Genomic DNA, 19,259 nt, shown 5'->3' with positions numbered 1-19,259 from the left:
TGGGGGGGGGGGTGTTATTCACAAAAAAAGAAGGAAGTTGAGTAAAATTAAATGGTAGCCTGCTGGGCCAGGGCGTGGTTGCACATCTGGGGCAGCGGGTAACGGTTTCGGGGGGGGGGGGGGGGGGTATGGGTGCAGGCAGCTGGGTGGCCTCCAAGCCCTGTCTCCTGGCAGTCTTTCTCTTTTCACCACTTCCCTGCCACTGGGGCGGTGCAACATGCCTTCTGCAGCTTCCTGTTCTCCTTTATCACCTCTAGCATCTTCTTCAGCTTCTTTTTCTCCTATTTCTCCTTCAACGTCTTTTTACAGCTTCTTCCTCAGCCTCTGCCCAAGCTGTTTTCTTTGCGGCGCTTAGACAACTGCCCTCACGGGGTCCTTATTTAAGGCAGCAGTGCAGGTGATGGGCTGGCTCTGCGAGCTGCGTTCGGGAAAGGTCCTGGAACCTGCCAAATCCTCTTAAGTGCACTGGTGTGCCACTGATTTGGAAGTGAGCGCGAATGAGCCACGACGTCTAATGTCAGCAGGCTATTATCATCTATTGTTCATCGGTGGTTTCTCTTCAGATCACGGCTCAGTGTGGAGACGTGTTCCTCCTCAGGGTTGCGTGTTGGGACCATCCTTGTTCGTGGAAGGTTTTGATCGATAACCTGCCTACTGAAGCCTGTCGTTGTCCTCTGTTGAACTGCTGCGGTGTCTTCAGGTCCCGACTGACTGTGTGTCACAAGCCTCAGTCCAGTGTGGCTACCCAGCTATGGGGAGGTACATTCCTGAATTAATCACAGTTTCCATGGATTCTAATGCGACTATCTGTCAGGCTTGGTTAAAGTCAGGCTTTGCGTGTGTGTGTGTGTTTGTGCATCTGGGCGTGCTTGCATACTCTCCCTAGCATTGTGCTCACTGAGCCTCGGGGCATTCTGTTATACAGGCATGTGTCACTCCACTGTTTAAGGGTAGATGGTGCTGTTTTACAGGTAGACAACATTGTTTTTAAGCCTGATTTAATTCACACTTCTGTTCCGTTGTACTTGATTAACCTGTTAATGCGGTGGGTGAAATAACAGTCTTGTTCTGTACCTTGGGGTGAGTGTTCAGAAATGCTCAGTTGGTTAATCATACCCTCTAGATTGCCCAGCTTCCTGTCAAGAATTTAGCCAAGAAATGGGACAGATATCTCACAACCCTGTTTCCAAGAAAGTTGGGACGCTGCGTAAAATGCAAATAAAAACAGAATGCAATGATGTGACAATAATTTATCCTAATATTTAATTGAAAATTGTACGAAAACAACATATCAAATTTGGAAATGTTATTGTTTTGGAAAAATACATGCCCATTTTGAATTTGATGCCAGCTACCCATTTCACAAAAGTTGGGACAGGGGCATGTTTACCACTGTGTTACATCACCTCTTCTTTTAACAACACTCTGTAAGCGTTTGGGAACTGAGAAGACCAATTTCTGTAGTTTTGAACGTGAAATGTTTTCCCATTCTTGCTTGATATAGGATTGCAACTGCTCAACAGTTCTGGGTCTCCTGTGTCGTATTTTTTGTTTTATAATGCACCAAATGTTTTCAATGGGTGACTGGTCTGGACTGCAGGCAGACCACTTTAGCACCCAAACTCTTTTACTATGGAGCTATGCTGTTGTAATACGTGCTGAATGTGGTTTGGCATTGTCCTGCTGAAATAAGCAAGGACAATGTCATTTTAATGTCCCTGAAAAAGTAATTGTCTGGATGGCAGCATATGTTGCTCCAAACCTGTATACAGCTCCAGAAGAAATTAAGAGACCAGTGCAACTTTTTCTTTCCTTTCCTAAAAAGTCGCTTCTGTTCCTCACTCAAAACTTTCCTTTTCGACTTGTTTGTAAAGGAAAGAAAAAGGTGCAGTGGTCTCTTAATTTTTTCCAGAGCTGTATATTGTTCAGCATGGTGGCTTCACAGATTTGCAAGTCACTCATGCCATGTACACTAATGCACCCCCATACCATCACGGATGCTGGCTTTTGAACTGTGCGCTGATAAGAAGCTGAATGGTCCCTCTCCTCTTTAGTCCAGAGGACGTGGCATCCACGATTCCCAAAAATAGCAGTTTGATTTTGACTTGTCAGACCATAGGACAGTTTTCCACTTCGCCTCAGTCCATCTTAAATGAGCTTGGGCCCAGAGAAGTGGTGGCTGTTCTGGATCTTGTTTAGATATGATTTCTTCTTCACATGGTAGAGTTTTAACTTGCATTTGTGGTTGCAGGGACATACTGTGTTCACAGACAATGGTTTTCAGAAGTGTTCCTAAGCCCATCCAGTGATTTCCACTACAGAATTGTGTCTGTTTTTAATGCAGTGCCGCCTGAGGGCCTGAAGATCATGGCCGTCCAATATTGGTTTTCGGCCCTGTCCCTTGTATACAGAGATTTCTCTGGATTATCTGCATTTTTACTGATTTTATGTACCGTAGATGATGAGATCCCCAAACTCTCCCAAACTCTTAGCAATTTACGTTGAGAAAAGTTGTTCTTGAATTGTTGCACTATTTGCCCACGCAGTCTTTCATAGAGTGGTGAACCCCTTCCCACTTCTGTTAGACCCATCCTCTCTGGAATTATCTTTTAATACCCAATCATGTTACTGACCCTTTGCCAATTGACCTAATTAGTTGTGTGGTATTCCACCAGATATAGTTTTTTAGCATTACACAACTTTTTCAGTCTTTTGTTGCCCCTGTCCCATCTTGTTTGAAACGTGTTGCTGGCATCAAATACAAAGTGGGTATATAATTACCAAGAAACAATAAAATGTCTCAGGTTCAACATTTCATATGTTGTCTTTATTCTATTTTCTATGAAAATAGGGTTAAAATGATTTCCAAATCATGACATTCTGTTTTTATTACATTTTACCCAGCGTCCACACGTTTTTGGAAACGGGAATGTACACCAATCTGTTATTAGAATCAAGAAGATATACTTAACATTTGTTATAAAACCTATGGTTGGGTACACTACGGGGTAGCTGTTCTTCCTTGGCTTTTTCTCTCTAAGACAGAATGGTTTAAGATACTGTATCTGCTAAATTATTTGGTTAAAATGTTGAAAGATTTTGATGCTGCACAGAAGCCTGTGTTATTTGTATTTAGGCTCCAATTATACCAGTCGTTACCAAAGCAATGAGCTATGGGAGATATCATGTCGTCCCGTCTAAAACTGAGCGTTTTGTCTGACCTTTTCATGCAAATCCTTGTTAGTTTCCCCCTGTGAGACTGTGTAGCTGGTGCAGATCGAGGCGTTGCGGAGGTCCTGACTGAACCGTTCCCTCGATAACGCGGAGCTGCGCAACGTCATCTGTCAAAGGAACCACCGGCCCGACAAAGACTTTCCGTGTCCGTGCACCGGGCTCTCAGCAGCACGTGCTCTATGCGGAGACCCTCCGTCGCCGAGTCTCACTGACAAGCACTGTGGTGACCACACAAACACAGCATTAGTCAAATGGTTGACGGGAAGCGTTTTGCAGTCAAACCAGCCGCGGCCGCTGAGCTGGTCCAGAGAAGATTGTCTGTGTTGTTCTGTTCCAAATGACACCCTATATAGTGGACTACTAGAGCTGTATGGACCCAGGTCAATAATAGGGACACTATGCAGGGAGTAGGCTGGCATTTGGGAGACGTGGATAAAACGTCTGCAGTTTCCTCCTACAGTTAATGAGATCAGACTAATACCCTCCTATAGAAAATACCACATTAACCATGCATTAAATTAAAGGGGAAGTTTGGCCATTTTTACTCTTTTTTTGTTTCATCCCAGTCAAACTATTTATATACTGTATACACCATCCGGGGCAAATTACAGTGCATACAATATTATTGTTGTCCTCGAAGCGAGTGAAACCAGCAATTCTGGTGTTGGAAGGCGCTGTTGTCTACCAACTGAGCTGCACAGGACCTTGCAGACAATGAGCTGTCACATTCTGAGATGTCATCACTTGATAATGACTATAACGAAATGTGAATAAATCTAAGCTTGTAATGAAACACTCAGAAACCCCAACCAAAACAAAATATTGAAAGGTAAATGGCTTGGGAGATCACATACATTACAAAAAAATTTAAAATAATACTGACATCCGAAAGGGCCCAGGGAGAGGATTGGGTAAAGGTCTATGACGGGCCTGGCTCGCTCATCCCAAGAAGGTCAAGCCTCCACGGGGGGGGGGGGGGGGGGGGGGTGTAGATTAATGACCACGGGCACAACCGCGGGATGTTATGTCACGCATCATGTCCCATTAGCCACCAGACATGTCAGGAAAGCCCCCTCAGGGAATTTCTGGGATATTTATGGATGGGTTTCCACAATGAGAGCCGTTCTCGCTCGTAACGGCTCATTGGCGCGTCCTGTTCACCAGTTCAAGGTGAGTAAAAAGGGGGAAATGGGAGCTTGCTAGTGTTTGGGGCTGTAACGACCGGGTCTACCTGTGCCACCTGTCCACCAAACCTAGCGACTGAGTTGCTCGACTGTTGCCATGGCGCCCTGCACCACCGCAGTCTCGCAGCTGCATCGGTTCCACATTAGTCTCCCGGACAGACCATCCATCCCTGCCACCGGGAACCGCACTACTTCAGCCAATGAGCTTCGAAGACTCCCAAACGGCTGCCGTCCTGCAAACGCTGCGGCCGTGGAAACAGAGGAAATCGCCATGGCAACCTCCCTGACCCCCACCCCCATCCCCCGGTTCCTCCTTCTCACATTCGGAGCTCATCCTTGGAGTGGATTCAGCTAATTGTATTCCCTTTCATACAGAGATAATTAAGTAACCATTCGCTTTACATTGCGTCTACCGTCAGTCGATTTCAGATCATCATCTAAAGTACATTAATGGGAACTAAAATGAATGCGATTCCTCCACCGAGATCAATGCATTGTTCGGTTTCCATGCTAAAGAGAGTAAGTGTGGGTTTGAATCAGTATGTTCTTCCACTTCAATTAGTACATTAGACCAGTCCTCTCTGCCATGTGAATCACGAGAGGAAACATGGACGCACAGTTGAGTAGTTATGGTCCCTGTCTAGGAACTTCCTGGATTAGAAATGGCTTTCTATCCATTTTCCTCCTAGATTCTGCAAAAAGAAATTAAACCCATGACCAAATAATTATAATGCTCTTTCCAATATGTATTCACACTACTGTAACCGGAGAAAGATAAATCAGTGTAAAAAATAGTCTCTGTCTCTCTAGCTCTCTCTGTCTATCTCGGTCACTCTCGTTGTCTAGCTCTCTCTCTCTCTCTCTCTCTCGCTCATGCTGTTTCCTTCTACTTGTGTTCTCTCTCTGTGTTTTTTCCCCTGTCTCTGTCGCACCCGTCCACCCCAGTAGGATGCTCCCCGCACTGATTATCCAGTCCATAACTCAGTTGGTGCTTTCACTTGCTCTATAATTCACACCTTGGCTGATGACGGGGTGCTGTATCACACACACTCACACACACACACACACACACACTCACACACACACACTCACACTCACACTCACACACACACACACACACTCACACACTCACACACACACACACACACACACTCACACACACACACACACACACACACACACTGATAATTTCTAATGTGACTCAGGCTGTCATAACAGGCCATCCGTTGATGGAGATATGGCTCCTTCTCTACACCCAGTCTACCTTCTCTGCTCCATGTTAAACTCCATCCCTCCATGGATAGCTCCTCCCCATACGTATGCCCCATGTTTGGCTTCTCCCCTCCTTGCATAGCTCCCCCTCAACACAAATTGCACCCCTACAAACATAGCCTCTACCCTCCATTCATAGCTCCTCCCCTCCATGTATTTCACCTCCCCTCAATGCATATCTTCTACCCTCTATTCGTAGCTCCTCCCCACCATGCATAGCTCCGCCCCTCCAAGTCTTTTTTCTCTTTAAGGCGTAAGGAGTACTGAACAGCGACAGCACTCATTGAGCATGTCAACTCCGTTTTGAGGAGGCGTGCTCTGGTGATGTGAATCTAGTCGTCGTTAGTCATTCTGCAATAGTTAGAGATTTACTTGTCAGTCACCAAAGACATACTATCGGGAATCTAAATATGGGATCATTGATCTTTTTCATTCCGATGTAGATCCTTTCTGAGGACTCTATTCTAAGGACTCTCCTTCACTCCATGCCTCTCTACCGACCTCTCTTTCTCCTTCACTCCATCCATCACTATCTACCTCTCGTTCTCCTTCACTCCATCCATCACTATCTACCTCTCTTTCTCCTTCACCCCCCCCCCATTCAACCTCACTCTGTACTCCTGACTTCCCCTATGTCTCTCTCACTCGGTCTTTCTCCCCCACTATCTCATACCTTCAGTCGCTTCTTTTCTTTGACTGGTCTCCCTCCCCCCTCTTCATCAGTCTTCATCACTCGTCTCTTCCTTCTCTCCCTTTCTGGCCCTTTTATGCTGTCACCCTTCTGTCGCTCCCTGCTTTCTTGTCTCCCTCCTTTGCTATAATTGAATCTTTACAGGCTTTTTTATGGCCAATATTTTATTGACATTTTCATTTAATTAGTTAAACTCTTTCAGCTTGGCTCACATAAACCTCTCATCTCGTCGAGAGAACAGAGTTATCTGGAGGCAGCTCTGGACTCCTGAACTCTGGAACGATCCGTCGATTTCTTTGAGTTTCATTCATCCTCCCTCTTTAGTCATTCTGTTTTAAGTCTGCGGTTTAAGCTTTTGGGTGGTGCAGAACAGATCCAGTCAGATTTAGTCAAAGTCCACGCTCAGTGGAAAAGCTTTTCCAAATGGTCGATGTGCTAATTTTATGAGGAGGGGAAAAGTGTATGCTCGATGGTAATGTGGTCTTTTTTTTAGCAGCACGGCGTGAGGGGTGTGGCCTAATATCCCCAAGATGGTCTGTGTCACATTTACTGGAGTACATCATAATGGTCTTATTACTTATGCTCCGCTCACTACAATGCGGTCAGTGTTTTGCTATTTTCAATTATTTTTTAGATTCTGAACTGCACGAAGGTGCAGGCATGCAGACAGCCTTTCCCATAACATTTTAAATAATGGAAAAGTTCAGAAGGGCCTTAGTTCACTGTTGTGAGAGACCGGACAGGATCGCCATGGTAACTGCACTTCACTGAGAGGTCTGGACGGTGTGGGCGGAAGGATCGTTCCTTGGGCTGTTTGGAGTAGTGCTCTTAACGGGCTACAATTTGCCCTGAACTTCCTTTGTAAGGCTCTTGGACTGTGAGCTGTGGCTATGCTAACACACACTGTGTTTTTTAGCTGACAGGGCTAGCATCTATCAATCCCTCCATTACTGAAGGTTTGATGGACGATTTCAATTAAACACTGAATTTCTGTTGCCTGAGGTGGGCCGGTGGTTGGCAATAAATGCCTCCAGTGCTAAATATGCCGTTGTTACACTCTTTAAAGAAAATAAAAGATTCCTGGAGGACGCTCGAAACCCCTATTAATGTTCATGGAAGAACTTCAAGGGGTTTCCCTGCAGTTGGCTTTGAAGAACCCCTAAAGGATCCACCAGGAATCCTTTATTTTTTTACTCCATGGATTTAAATCAAACACTCCGTTCTTACACACATTTATTTCGCAGTTTCTCTCTGTCTCTCTCTTGTCTGTATCTCTTTTTCTCTTCCTTTTTTCTGTCTCTATCTTTTCCTCTATCTCTCGACCTGTCTCTATCTCTTCTTGTGTCTCTCTACCTCTGTCTCTATCTCTTCTTGTGTCTCTCTGCCTCTTTCGCAATCTCTTCCCATATTTCTCTACCTCTGTCTCTCGTCCTATATTTCTCTACCTCTATCTCTACCTGTATTTTTCTGTTTCTATCTCTTCCTGTATTTCTCCCTTTACTTTATTAATAGTGGCAAGCATCCATCCATGTTAATAAAACACCTATAGAATTGAATTCTTTGTGGCCCCCTCTCTTCTCTTCTCTTTTTCTCCACCTCTTTTTGTCTTTCTCTCAAAAGGAGATTTAATTCATGCTTCTAAACATCTAACACTTTGTTACTAAGACTCCCAGTAACTGGACAGTTATACGTTCTAAAGTGGATAAACCACTGCAAAGTAAATGTCTGGATCTGCAGTGCCACCCTGGAGTATTGGCTGTGTTGAACGGGTACCTCAGTTCATTCGTCTGTAAAAACTGCTGCTTGGCTAGCTCGCTTTGGTCCTTATGTTTCTGGTTTCTTTTTCTCAAACACACACAAAACCGATGATATTTCTCTCTCCGTCTCTCTCTCTCTCTCTCACTCACACACATTCTTTCTCTCCTCCAGCGTTATTAAAATTCATGGAACTGAGTGAGGGAATGAACCCACGCTACGACCCCTGAACTTTCTCTCGCTATGACCCCTGAACTCTCCCGTCCCTTTTAATCGTTAGTAATCTACACAGATGATTAATCGAACTGACTCTCGCTGGTTGTCAGTCCAGAACAATTCAGTAAAGCCAGGCCTTGTCACTGTTCCTGTCAAGTATTTCATGTCAATCATGACACGGTTGTTGACGTGACAGGAAATGACCTGAACGGGACTGTGAATATAATCGTTACAAGGTTAAAGAAATAGAGTAAAGCACAGCTATATTTGCCTTTGCTATATCGATCACCCCCCCCCCCCACCCTTCAATGTCAGCTGTGCTATGGTGGAGGAGAATCCATTGTAATTACGGAACGAGGAAATTGAGATTTAATCTTGTCTGTGTTTTGTCTGTCCTTCAGGGGGAATATTTGAATCCATTGAAAGCGGCCCATCGGGGGCCGAGGAACTCGCCTTTAAATTTGCCTTGAACACCATCAACAGGAACCGCACCCTGCTGCCAAACACCACGCTCACGTATGACATCCAGAGAATAAACATATTCGACAGCTTCGAGGCCTCCAGAAAAGGTGAGCAACCGGGGCCGATAGCAAGTAGACCCGGGTTGTATTCATCACAGCACAATGTAGTAGAACCTTTTCCAACGTAGCCGAGCGTTTGTTACTAGACATGTTGACGTTAGTCTGCCTATTTTGCTTCTGTTTGGTTCCTAAGCGGATTCACCCGTGGGCTATGTTAATTGTATCAAATGTTTAATATAAAAATGAGGAGGGAATAATTTGAAACTAAAACAATTTGTTTGGTACTAAAGAATACAATAAATTCAGAGTGTTTATTTGAGCATTCATGATGGGGGGGGTTTGCACAGAACAGTTTGTGTTTGGCACTACTCCAGATGATCAGGGTTTCTTCACATTTACTTTGTGTTTTAAAATTTATTCAAAAAATATTTCGTAAGACCCCTTGGTTATTAATTAATAATGACGTCTGACATCTATGAACTCCTTGTAAACCCTTTATAAATGGTACTTTATCATCGTAAATAATTGCTAGAGGGTGGTCTTGGAACATGCAGAAGGATGTGTTGGTAGGAAAACTGAATCTCTTATTAGCATATAATTAAGAGTATTTCTTTATATAATTTTTTTATTGACTTCTGGGTGATTATGACTAAAAATAAGTCTGCCTGCCTGTTTGGCAGGAGTGAAATGTGGAAATAGAAATTAACTGACAATGATTCACTCTGAATAGGGGTTGAGAAAAATGTTGTTGATGCTGCCCACAAACGATTAACTTATACAGAAAAAAACATGATTCACATGGAATGTAATTGATTTGAACTTAAAAGATTTGGAAGTCTAAGCTAAAGTAACTTTATGTTTCTGTGAGTGTTACGGTTTGTTTTAAATCCAAATGAAATGTACTTAACTCCCACCGGAGACTCACTGTGAAGTATATCAGAGACGCCTCTGGCGTCCATCCTTGATCTAATGACAAAGAAACGTTCCAAATTGACGTTCCCATTATGCATTGGATTGTTTTCAACGGTAAAACAACGTTCCCTACAACGTTTCTTACTAAGTTTACCTCCACCAGAAATAGCGGCTATGTATTGCGTTTGCCACTGGCCGTCTTAACGGCGTATTAGCCAGTAATAAGCTTTACCGGTATCTACTAGCTTACCGAAATAGTCATAAGAATTGAGCAAGGTATTTCATTTCATGGCAAATCAACATACTTCATGAATGACATGTATACAATAACTATCAATAAAGGCGACGATAACTCACTTTTTCATCGAGTGAAAAGATGAGAGAATTGTGGAATCTACGAGAAATAATTAATAAATGCCGTTGCTCTCAATAGTTTCAAACTTAGCTCTTCCACATGAGAGGTACTGTCTTTAACCACTACGCCACGGTGTTACACGTTTCAGCAGTCGCTAGACTCCATTGAGGATTGTGTTAAACTGATTAACGTTTTTTATTAAGTTTACCTCAATCACAAATAGCGTCTATGAACTGTATTGCTTTGCCACTGGCCGTTTTAACTGCTTATTAGCCAGTAATAGGCTTACTAGTATCTACTAACTTCCTAGAAATAATCATAAGAATTGAGCAATTGCTACCGAGACTGAAGATGAACTATTCCATGCCAGAAACAGTCGCAATATAACCGTATACAGTTACAGGTTTTCGCCTGTATGGAATAATTCATAATGCGTACTTCGCTTTGCCTGCGAGGATATACGAATTCGGGATCTATAGTTCACATGTCTGCTTCTCTAAGCGCCATGCTATTTGACAAGGGGTAGTCACTCACTCACTCACTCACTCAATAAGCGACATTCCCTCTTCTTAGCAGGCTCAGCTTATGTGGTCCAGCAAACTGCCAACCTTATGTCCAACCCTAACCATTAAAAAATCTTTTTTTTGCTTACATAAATGTTTACAGTACAGCCATTCATGAATTTTCAAGGCTGTGTTTTCCTGTCTAGACTTAGCATAGCAGACAAAAGCTAATGCTCTTTACCCAAACAGCAAAGTGAATCTGACAAACACATTGGTTCCCGTCCCTGTCTGTCCAGCCTGTGACCAGCTCTCCCTGGGTGTGGCGGCCATCTTTGGCCCCTCCCACAGCTCGTCTGCCAACGCGGTCCAGTCCATTTGTAACGCTCTGGGGGTGCCTCACATCCAGACCAAGTGGAAGCACCAGGTGTCTGACAACAGGGATTCATACTACGTCAGTCTCTACCCGGACTTCCAGTCACTCAGCCGGGCCATCCTGGACCTGGTCCACTTCTTCAAGTGGAGGACAGTGACCGTGGTCTACGACGACAGCACAGGTACATGTTGTTGAAGTGTATGCTTGTTATGTTTAGATAACAAAAGACCATCCGTTTATCCGTACACAGGAAGTCACGTTCATTCAAAGCGCGACAGTAAATAGCCAATGGGCTTATGCGTATTGCAGGCTGGGGTGTCTACAAAGCTGAGGTACGACCGGAAGCTTCTTTGAGATTGAGTGAGATTTCGTAAGACATTGTGTATGAAGACAGAGTATGTAACCTCATGAACAAGACTACCATATGCTGCAATAAATAATTGAATTACTTTCTCCCTTGACGACCGGGTACGCAATCATTATTTCAACCACTATACGAAACGGCTGATTTCTAACAATGTGGACCTCTTTGATGATGATGATGATGAGTGGTGTTTGACGACAGCACAGGTACATATGTGCCTCTCTGATGATGATGATGATGAGTGGTGTTTGACGACAGCACAGGCACATGTGGGCCTCTCTGATGATGATGGCTCCTAAATGACTGAAATGACAAGGATGATGTACTGTTAATAATAGTAATATAAAACAATTATCATTATAATGTACTGAAGGTCTGTAACGCTTTGCAGATAATTTGAGGCGGTGCTTCAAAAAGTAAATATCAAAACACACAAGGCTGAACGCTGCATCCCCCGAAAGATGAGGTGTGTCGGGTCACAGCGTAAAAGGGGGAGAAGTGGTGTGAGGGTGGTAGCTGAGGAGTTGGGAGATTTGTATTCTCTGAATGTTTGCCTTAGGGGGGGAGCTGCCTCAAATGCATGTTTGAGTAAGTGAAACTCCAGCGCACGCGTAGATGATGGTAGATCATGCTGATGATCTTGTAAAGGGAAAGTCTAGGAAACAGTCAGACTCTTAAAGCCGCTGGACTTCTCTCCTTCAGTTTGTTTTGGCACTCAACTGGTTGATGCCTCCGCAGCTGTGGGCCTCTCAAAGCTCCCTGAATAAAGTTGAGTTTTACAAGCCGGTTATCCTCAGTAGGTTTCCTCCACCTCGGTGGTTCTGGATTCAAATCTCTCTCACACTTCCATCAACTTCTCAAAATAATGCCATGACCTGGCAGCCTAGTGATTGAAAACAATTCTGGTACTGTGTCCAGAGATTCTTTAACAGAAAATGCTTTATAAATAACGAAGTAGTATATACACATTTGCAGGTGATCTGATCTTCCGGTGCAAATGAAAAAAGCAACACTTGACCCTTTCTATGACGTAACAAAACTACCGACCAGTATACATTCTGTCTTTCCTCTGCAAAACACAGGAGAGTTCTTCTTTCCTCAGAACAATCTCCTCAACTGTTACCAGCCAGGCTTCAAGACATGTCATTTTCAATGAAAGGAAAGCGATTAAAACCATGGTGGGTGGAGGGCGTTTGGGCGACCCAGGGGGAGGAACGAAAGCTCAGCCAAGCTTAACTTTATGCAAATGAAAAATATGCAGGTGATTTCGCATCGCCATAGCGTCCTACCGCAACTGGATATGCTGACAATGGGTGTTCGTACTTAGCACTACTGGACTTGCTTGCTATCTGGCTGGCGCTCACAAGGGCAGCTGAGGTAGGCCAGGTGAATGTGGCTTGAATAACCCGGGTCTGGTGGAGGTTCGTCACACTGCCCAAGCTGACTCTCTCTCCTGTAATGTCGTCCTCCTAAATGTAAGAGTTTTCTTCCACACTGAACGAGGGGTGTGCCGTGCGTTCTGCGTTCTGATTAAACGTCAACGCTAACGGATAACGGAGAACCGTCCAACTACAATTACAATAATGGGTTGTAATTGTTCACGACCAGAACAGCTTGTCTAGCTCGGCTGTCTAGTAAGAAACGGGTTGGGTGCGGGTTAAGCTTGCTGCCAAGATTGAATTAAAACAAGCATCAAACCCCTTCTATCTCATTCTCTTGAGACACACATACGGCTCCCGTCCGTTCATTCCCACGTCTAAAGGCACGTCTTTCCTTCCCTCCTCTCAAACAAGTTGTCTGTATCAGAATTCCCAGTTGGCTAATTATTGTTGTCTTATCTATCGATTTAGTCATGTTCTTTTTTTGAGGCTAGAGACCAGAACTAAATATATCTGTCTGTCTTTGCGGCATCGTAGTTAGTTGCCTACTTTGTCGATTTTATCTGCGGCATCTTTCTTGTTATGTAGTGAGATCGGAAAATGTTTGCTTGACGCTTGTTATCGTTCTTACTCATCTTGCCTGGGCACTGTAACAGAGCGATAGATCAATAAAAAATCCATTGAATGACACATGTGGATAGTTGATTTTGAATGTAGAATTGTAGTGGTATAAGTTTGAAAAAGTGAACCAATACGTAAGGCAGATGTGTTAATCTTCATCTACAAGAAATGTAGAAAGCAGTAGCCAGCTCTGTATTAAGTTATTTTTAGAGGATAATTTTCAGAAGTCTGGGTCATCTATTTGCTTCGAGCATGAAGGGAAAGTGATGCACTCCGATTAGTATCATTATTAGTAGTACTTTAGAGCCAATTGCATTTCTTTTGCAGTATCACAGGACACTGTGAATCAGATTTAGGATAATTGTTTAACCCGAGGAAATGTGCGCAATCATCAACTAAGTATAAGCTACAAAATGTAACATTAGGTAATGAATACATGTGTGGTACAACTAAACATCTTAATTTTCACTTGCTAGCTGTTAGCGCACCCACTTCGAATGTTATCATTGGATTGAATGGGCGTTATCAGTGGTTATCTGCCTCATAGATATGGGTCAGAAGGGGCCTGCTATGCCTACTGGTAGGCTCAGAAGGCTGTTATCATCCATTCACATGGTTAATCACGGATAAATACACAAGAAGACTCCAGATCCAATCCCAGACGAATCCAGGTCGCCGCTAACCAGAAGTTTACAGGTAAGACCGTTAAAATGAGAGCCTTTAAGCTGAAGTCAATACTAAATGATCTAAGTACTAAATTGCCCATGCGAATGGATGATAACAGCCTTCTGAGCCTACCAGTAGGCGTAGCAGGCCCCTTCTGACCCATATCTATGAGGCAGATAACCACTGATAACGCCCATTCAATCCAATGATAACATTCGAACCGCCAGGTTAGCAGCTGGCTATTTTACTTTGTGGATTTTTGGTCCCAACACAGTCTTGTGGATAGTCACTTGATAGCCTGGGTCTCAATGTCAAAAGAACTGCTACTCTAAAACAACCACATTGTTTTCAGATTATCTAGGATTCTAGGGTTCAGTGGACCCCTAGCTTGGACAGGATGAGGGGACCCCATGCTTGGACAGGCGAAGTGGACCCCAAGCTTGAACAGGGGAATTGGACCCTAAGCTTGGACAGGGGAATTGGACCGTGGCTGCCAGTTGAATCTGTGTCAGGCAGCAAATGACACATTGTTGTGTGCATCAGCATGGCTGTGACCCCAACCTACATACTGTAGATCCTCGGGTGCTGCTGATTAAATGGGTTCCACCCGAAATGCCGTAACCCCAACCTACATACTGTAGATCCTCGGGTGTTGCTGATTAAATGGGTTCCGCCCGAAATGTGTTTTAGGGTTTAGGATTTCGCCATTAAATCTGTGTGACCCCCACTTTCTCACCCCCTCCACAGTCCTCCAGGTGTTCTCCCCGTCACAACCTGAGGCCTCCATTAGAGTGAGCAGCTCTCAGAAACCCCCCCAAATGACCCTCACCTCGAGTCTCCTCGGATTGATGCCATGCAGAATGAACGGAAGAGCTGACAGCAGCCATTAATACAAGACAGAGCCTCGTCCTCTGAGGGGTCCTCATTCACAGCTGTGTCCGTCTGCCAGATTGTCTGCCGTGACTTTGTGGAGTGGCCGATGATGTGCGTTTTACAAGCACAGCAATATTTTTATACCGTTGAGTACTGTGATATTTTTAAGAGGCGTCCAAAGTGAGAGTGCTCATTGTCTTGACAGAAAACACAACACATCAAAATGTCCGTCCGCAATTTTTATGGTCCTTTGGAAGGGCAACTTTGACCACATCGTGGAACGTGACTGGATTTAACGTCTGTTGTAACAAGTCCCAGAGTGGAGGTGTGGGGGGAGGGGGGTGAAGGAACAAGTTACTGCCTCTTGTAACTTGTTCCTTCACAGAACCAAAATTGCAGTTACCAGCCCTTGGTACATGTTTTTTTTTGGTCAAGTGAAGAACTATTTTAATGCGTCATTAGATTAAAGTAAAGATAGATTTATGATACATTTAACGGTGGCAGTGTAGCATGGTGGTTAGAGCATCTTACCAGAAACCGACAGGTGTCCCTGAACAAGGCAGTTAACTGTAATTGCTCCCAGGTCGTTGCTGAAAATGAGAATGTGTTCTCAATCACACTTACCTTGTAAAATATGGTTTTAAAAAAAGATTGTCGATGGACAGATAAGACCAAGGAGACAGATTAACCAGTAACCTTTATTCTTTGCTGCTCCTTCAGATGAAGGGCCTGCGACGGGGTGATTGTCTCGCTAAATGCTAATACCGCCGCGGACCACATCTATGTCACACACATTTCTCTATGCCAAGAGTCGCCGCTGTAGCGCGATGACAGTGTATTATCCTTGGCTGAGGTCACGGTGAATGGTCCAGCTTACCGTCTGCTTCAACGATTCATTTAATTGACCGCTAGTTCCACTCTTTCTCGTCGGATGTGTCCCCAAACGACAACCTGTTCTCTTAACTGGTGCACCCTGTTTGACCAGGATGTGTGGGGACGCAAGGGAATATTTAGTATTTGGGGCGCACTTTGGGACGCTGACATTTTTCCCTCACTTCCACCTGCGTGACCCCTCCCACTGTGACAGTCCATCCAGTGCTCTGGGGGAGGGGGGGGGGGTCTTTAAAAGGTAGCCTGACTGGAAACCAGGTCATCCTGATGATATTTCCTCTTCACTCAGTGAGACACACACGCACGCACACACGATTGGTTTGTTATCACAGTTTTGTGCTCTAGAACATTCACCCCTGATTGGAGGCTAGCTGACGTCTGGGGGGGAGGGTCTATGAGAGGCATTACAATATTCGCACACAGCTGTCTTTTGCTGTCTCAGTGTCGGATAGCGAAAAGTCGTGAGGCTTTATCCAAAGCCCCACAAACATTGGCCCTGACAGTGTTTCCCAAACACTGAGCTCCCCCAGAACTCTGCTTAACCACTCCCAGGTATCTACAACCGACCAAAACACAGAATGGAGAGTTGCCCCGGAGTAGGGATCTTCTGGGATTACCTTGAAGCAAAGATCCCGCAGTTTGGTGTACCTACCTCAGACACTCACACAACTGCAGTATTTACTTCCTAGATGAGATAAAATATTCCTCATTCTTATCTCACGGCAATCACCATGAAGCTCCCAAGGGAGAATCAGCCCCCAATCACAGTGAGACCATTCAATTGCTCACCCAGCACTTCGTCCCATAGAAAAAGGGTTAATAATTGTGCTTCTTCAAATACCCCCTCTCCCAACACCCCCCCACCCCCCATCCATTTTTACCCCATGACAAGTAATCATTTCTATCATCAATCCAGCCCTCTTTCATCAAAAGGCTTAGAAGTCCTCAGTGCAGGAGAGAAACTCATTGTAATCTCATCAATGTCTCTCTGAGAGGTTTCTACCTGAGCGCCTTGTGGGAAAATGAAAGGTGGAGATTGTTGCTCAATATGAGAGGGTGTTACGGTTCCACACCCCTTCTTTCCCTAGGGGGTAGAACTCTGCCAACCAGCGGCTCTCTCATCAAAACATCACCTTGGGATGGAGTGAATAAATTGACTCCACACCAGAGCAGTCAGTAGTGTGTGAATTTAAAATTTCTAACGTGTGTCTGGGACAACGTTCAACTGTGCTGGAGTGAAGTGCTTCTCTCGTGTTTGACGAAAGGCCTGTGTTAAGTCTGAGCGAAGCTCTCTTGTCAGCTCCACACAGCCACTGCAGTAGTGGCCTACTGATATGCCTGAAAATACAATTGAGCAAGTTTCCCATTGACACCAATTGAATGACTCACTTTTCAATCAGAAGAGTCATTATACCGCTGGGCGAGTTTGGCAAATGGACGAATCAAATCAATTACGCAATAGCAAGACATCCATTTTGGGCTAATTCACTGAAAATACTTTTAAAAAATGAATTATTTCAATTGCATACTTATTTGTAAATATGTCTCTTATAAGGTGTTAATGTTTGGTCCCCAGGTCTTATTCGATTGCAGGAGCTGATCAAGGCGCCGTCCCGATACAATATTCGTTTGAAGATCCGACAGTTGCCAGCAGAGACCAAGGACGCTAAGCCGCTTCTGAAGGAGATGAAGAAAGCAAAGGAGTTCCATGTGATTTTTGACTGCAGCCACGAAATGGCTGCTTGGATCCTGAAACAGGTTTTTGACTTTGTAATTTCTTGGACTTTGTAAGATGTTTTTTTTTTTTAATTAGCTCCAAGATAATGACTCACACTTTGAATAGTTACCGCTATGGTTTCAGGTCCAGCACCAATTTCTTTTTTTAGGACATTATAAATTCCTTACCTGAATTACACTCAATTCGTCTTCTTTTAGGGTAGCACAACTCCATTACTGTTTCTGTAATGGATGCTCTATGTGACAATAACGTTTTAATTAGCAACTCCGCTCGCATTTAAGACATTAGGATTTAACTCAGCCACATTGATAATGAGAAGTGCGAATATCCGTCACCAGGAGGCCAGTTTTCGGGCAGAGTAGCAGCAGTGGTATTGTGCCATGTGTTCAAATTGCTAATTTTATAGAGCATTGCCACCAACATGGCTTCGTAATGGGAAAAATCCTATACAAAATGAATGCTGAATCACTGCCCTAAAAAACTACATTGACTTTCTGCTTTCTGTATTGGACAAAATGTGTACCTTTTTTGCAGGAAAGTCACCAGGTGTGTTAAGGACATGATGCTATCTTATTTGAGGTTGTGTCCACAATGTTTTGTCTTTTCTTGGCGCTGATGTGTCTGTGTCAGCTCATTGGCCACGCTAAGCATTGTGGTTCATCAACAGGCTCTGGCCATGGGAATGATGACGGAGTATTACCACTACATCTTCACCACTCTGGTACGTATTCTGGACCAATGCACCTGCAAAATGGCTAGGAGGGCGGTTCTTAAGCACGACACGACGCAGAGTGCCTTGATAGAGCCTTTTTTCGTAGCCTATTGGACGTATTCCACAAATCCCAAGTAGCCTTATCAGTGTTATGAAGTGGTTACTAACGCAAATTAGAAAAATAAACAATGGGTTTGGTGTCACACCTCTGGTGTATAGGAATAAGGCCCAGGGGCATGGTATATGGCCAATATAGCATGGCTAAGAGCTGTTCTCATGCCTGGACACGGCTCTGGCAATATAGCACACACCTCTGAGATGCTTAATGCTACTAAAACATATTTTTAGCAAGAACGGTGAAAAAGATGTGATGTCATACAGACAATTTGCATCTGAGACCAAAACTACCCAAGTTCTAAAGGTGTTCTTCGTGATCTAGGGCAGCATCCATGGAGACTGTCAAATCAGTGTAGGGGTCACATTGTGATCTTATTCATATTGACCCCTGCATAAATACCTTGTCCTGATTGCAAACAATGAGTCTACAAGGTATAATTGAAGGGACTATTTATAAATGTTGAAAACATTTATGAAAAAAACTCTTTAAGGACTATCTATTTCAGGGTTGGAAATGATTACAGCTGTCTAAGTGCCAGTTGAAACTTTTTCTGCAACGCCCTTTTTGTTTCCTCTCTAAACGATGCTTAGCTGGTCTCTACTCCATCGCAATCTGTTGTCTCAAAGCCTCCAAGCGTTTTGATCACGGCAAACAAAAGCAGTTCGATATGCTTGTCTATTCTGTCTCATGGCGGCGATTGAAGTCCTCCAAAGTTCTTTTGATCCAAACACTACAAAGAGTCCTGCTGTTCTGACTGGATATAAAGCCTGTCTTTCCTGGATGGAGGAAAGAGCTCCTGTAATAGCTCAGACGGTATGAGGTGACGGCCAAAGATAGCACATCATGAAGATACGCCTAAACCTCTGGGTTTAAAAGTCTTC

The 19,259-nt window shown here is 44.1% G+C and overlaps 1 protein-coding gene across 3 annotated transcripts in view; it reads left to right on the top strand.

The window, feature by feature from the left end:
* LOC105021682 (glutamate receptor ionotropic, kainate 2) overlaps positions 1-19,259 on the top strand; it is a 90,525-nt gene that overhangs the window by 23,394 nt on the left and 47,872 nt on the right. For all 3 annotated transcript variants that reach the window (XR_002197841.3, XM_010889493.5, XM_034297031.1), the window contains exons 2-5: positions 8,754-8,921; positions 10,940-11,197; positions 17,387-17,568; positions 18,216-18,269. Coding sequence is in view for 2 of the 3 variants with exons in the window: in XM_010889493.5 (XP_010887795.1) it covers positions 8,754-8,921; positions 10,940-11,197; positions 17,387-17,568; positions 18,216-18,269 (662 nt within the window). In the remaining variant the exon portion in view is untranslated. The remainder of the gene's footprint in view (positions 1-8,753; positions 8,922-10,939; positions 11,198-17,386; positions 17,569-18,215; positions 18,270-19,259) is intronic.

Source organism: Esox lucius, chromosome 14 (assembly GCF_011004845.1).
Source record: "Esox lucius isolate fEsoLuc1 chromosome 14, fEsoLuc1.pri, whole genome shotgun sequence".
NCBI classification, from domain to species: Eukaryota; Metazoa; Chordata; class Actinopteri; order Esociformes; family Esocidae; genus Esox; species Esox lucius.
Note: the sequence above shows the minus strand (reverse complement) of the source record. Positions and strands in the feature narration are given on the sequence as shown.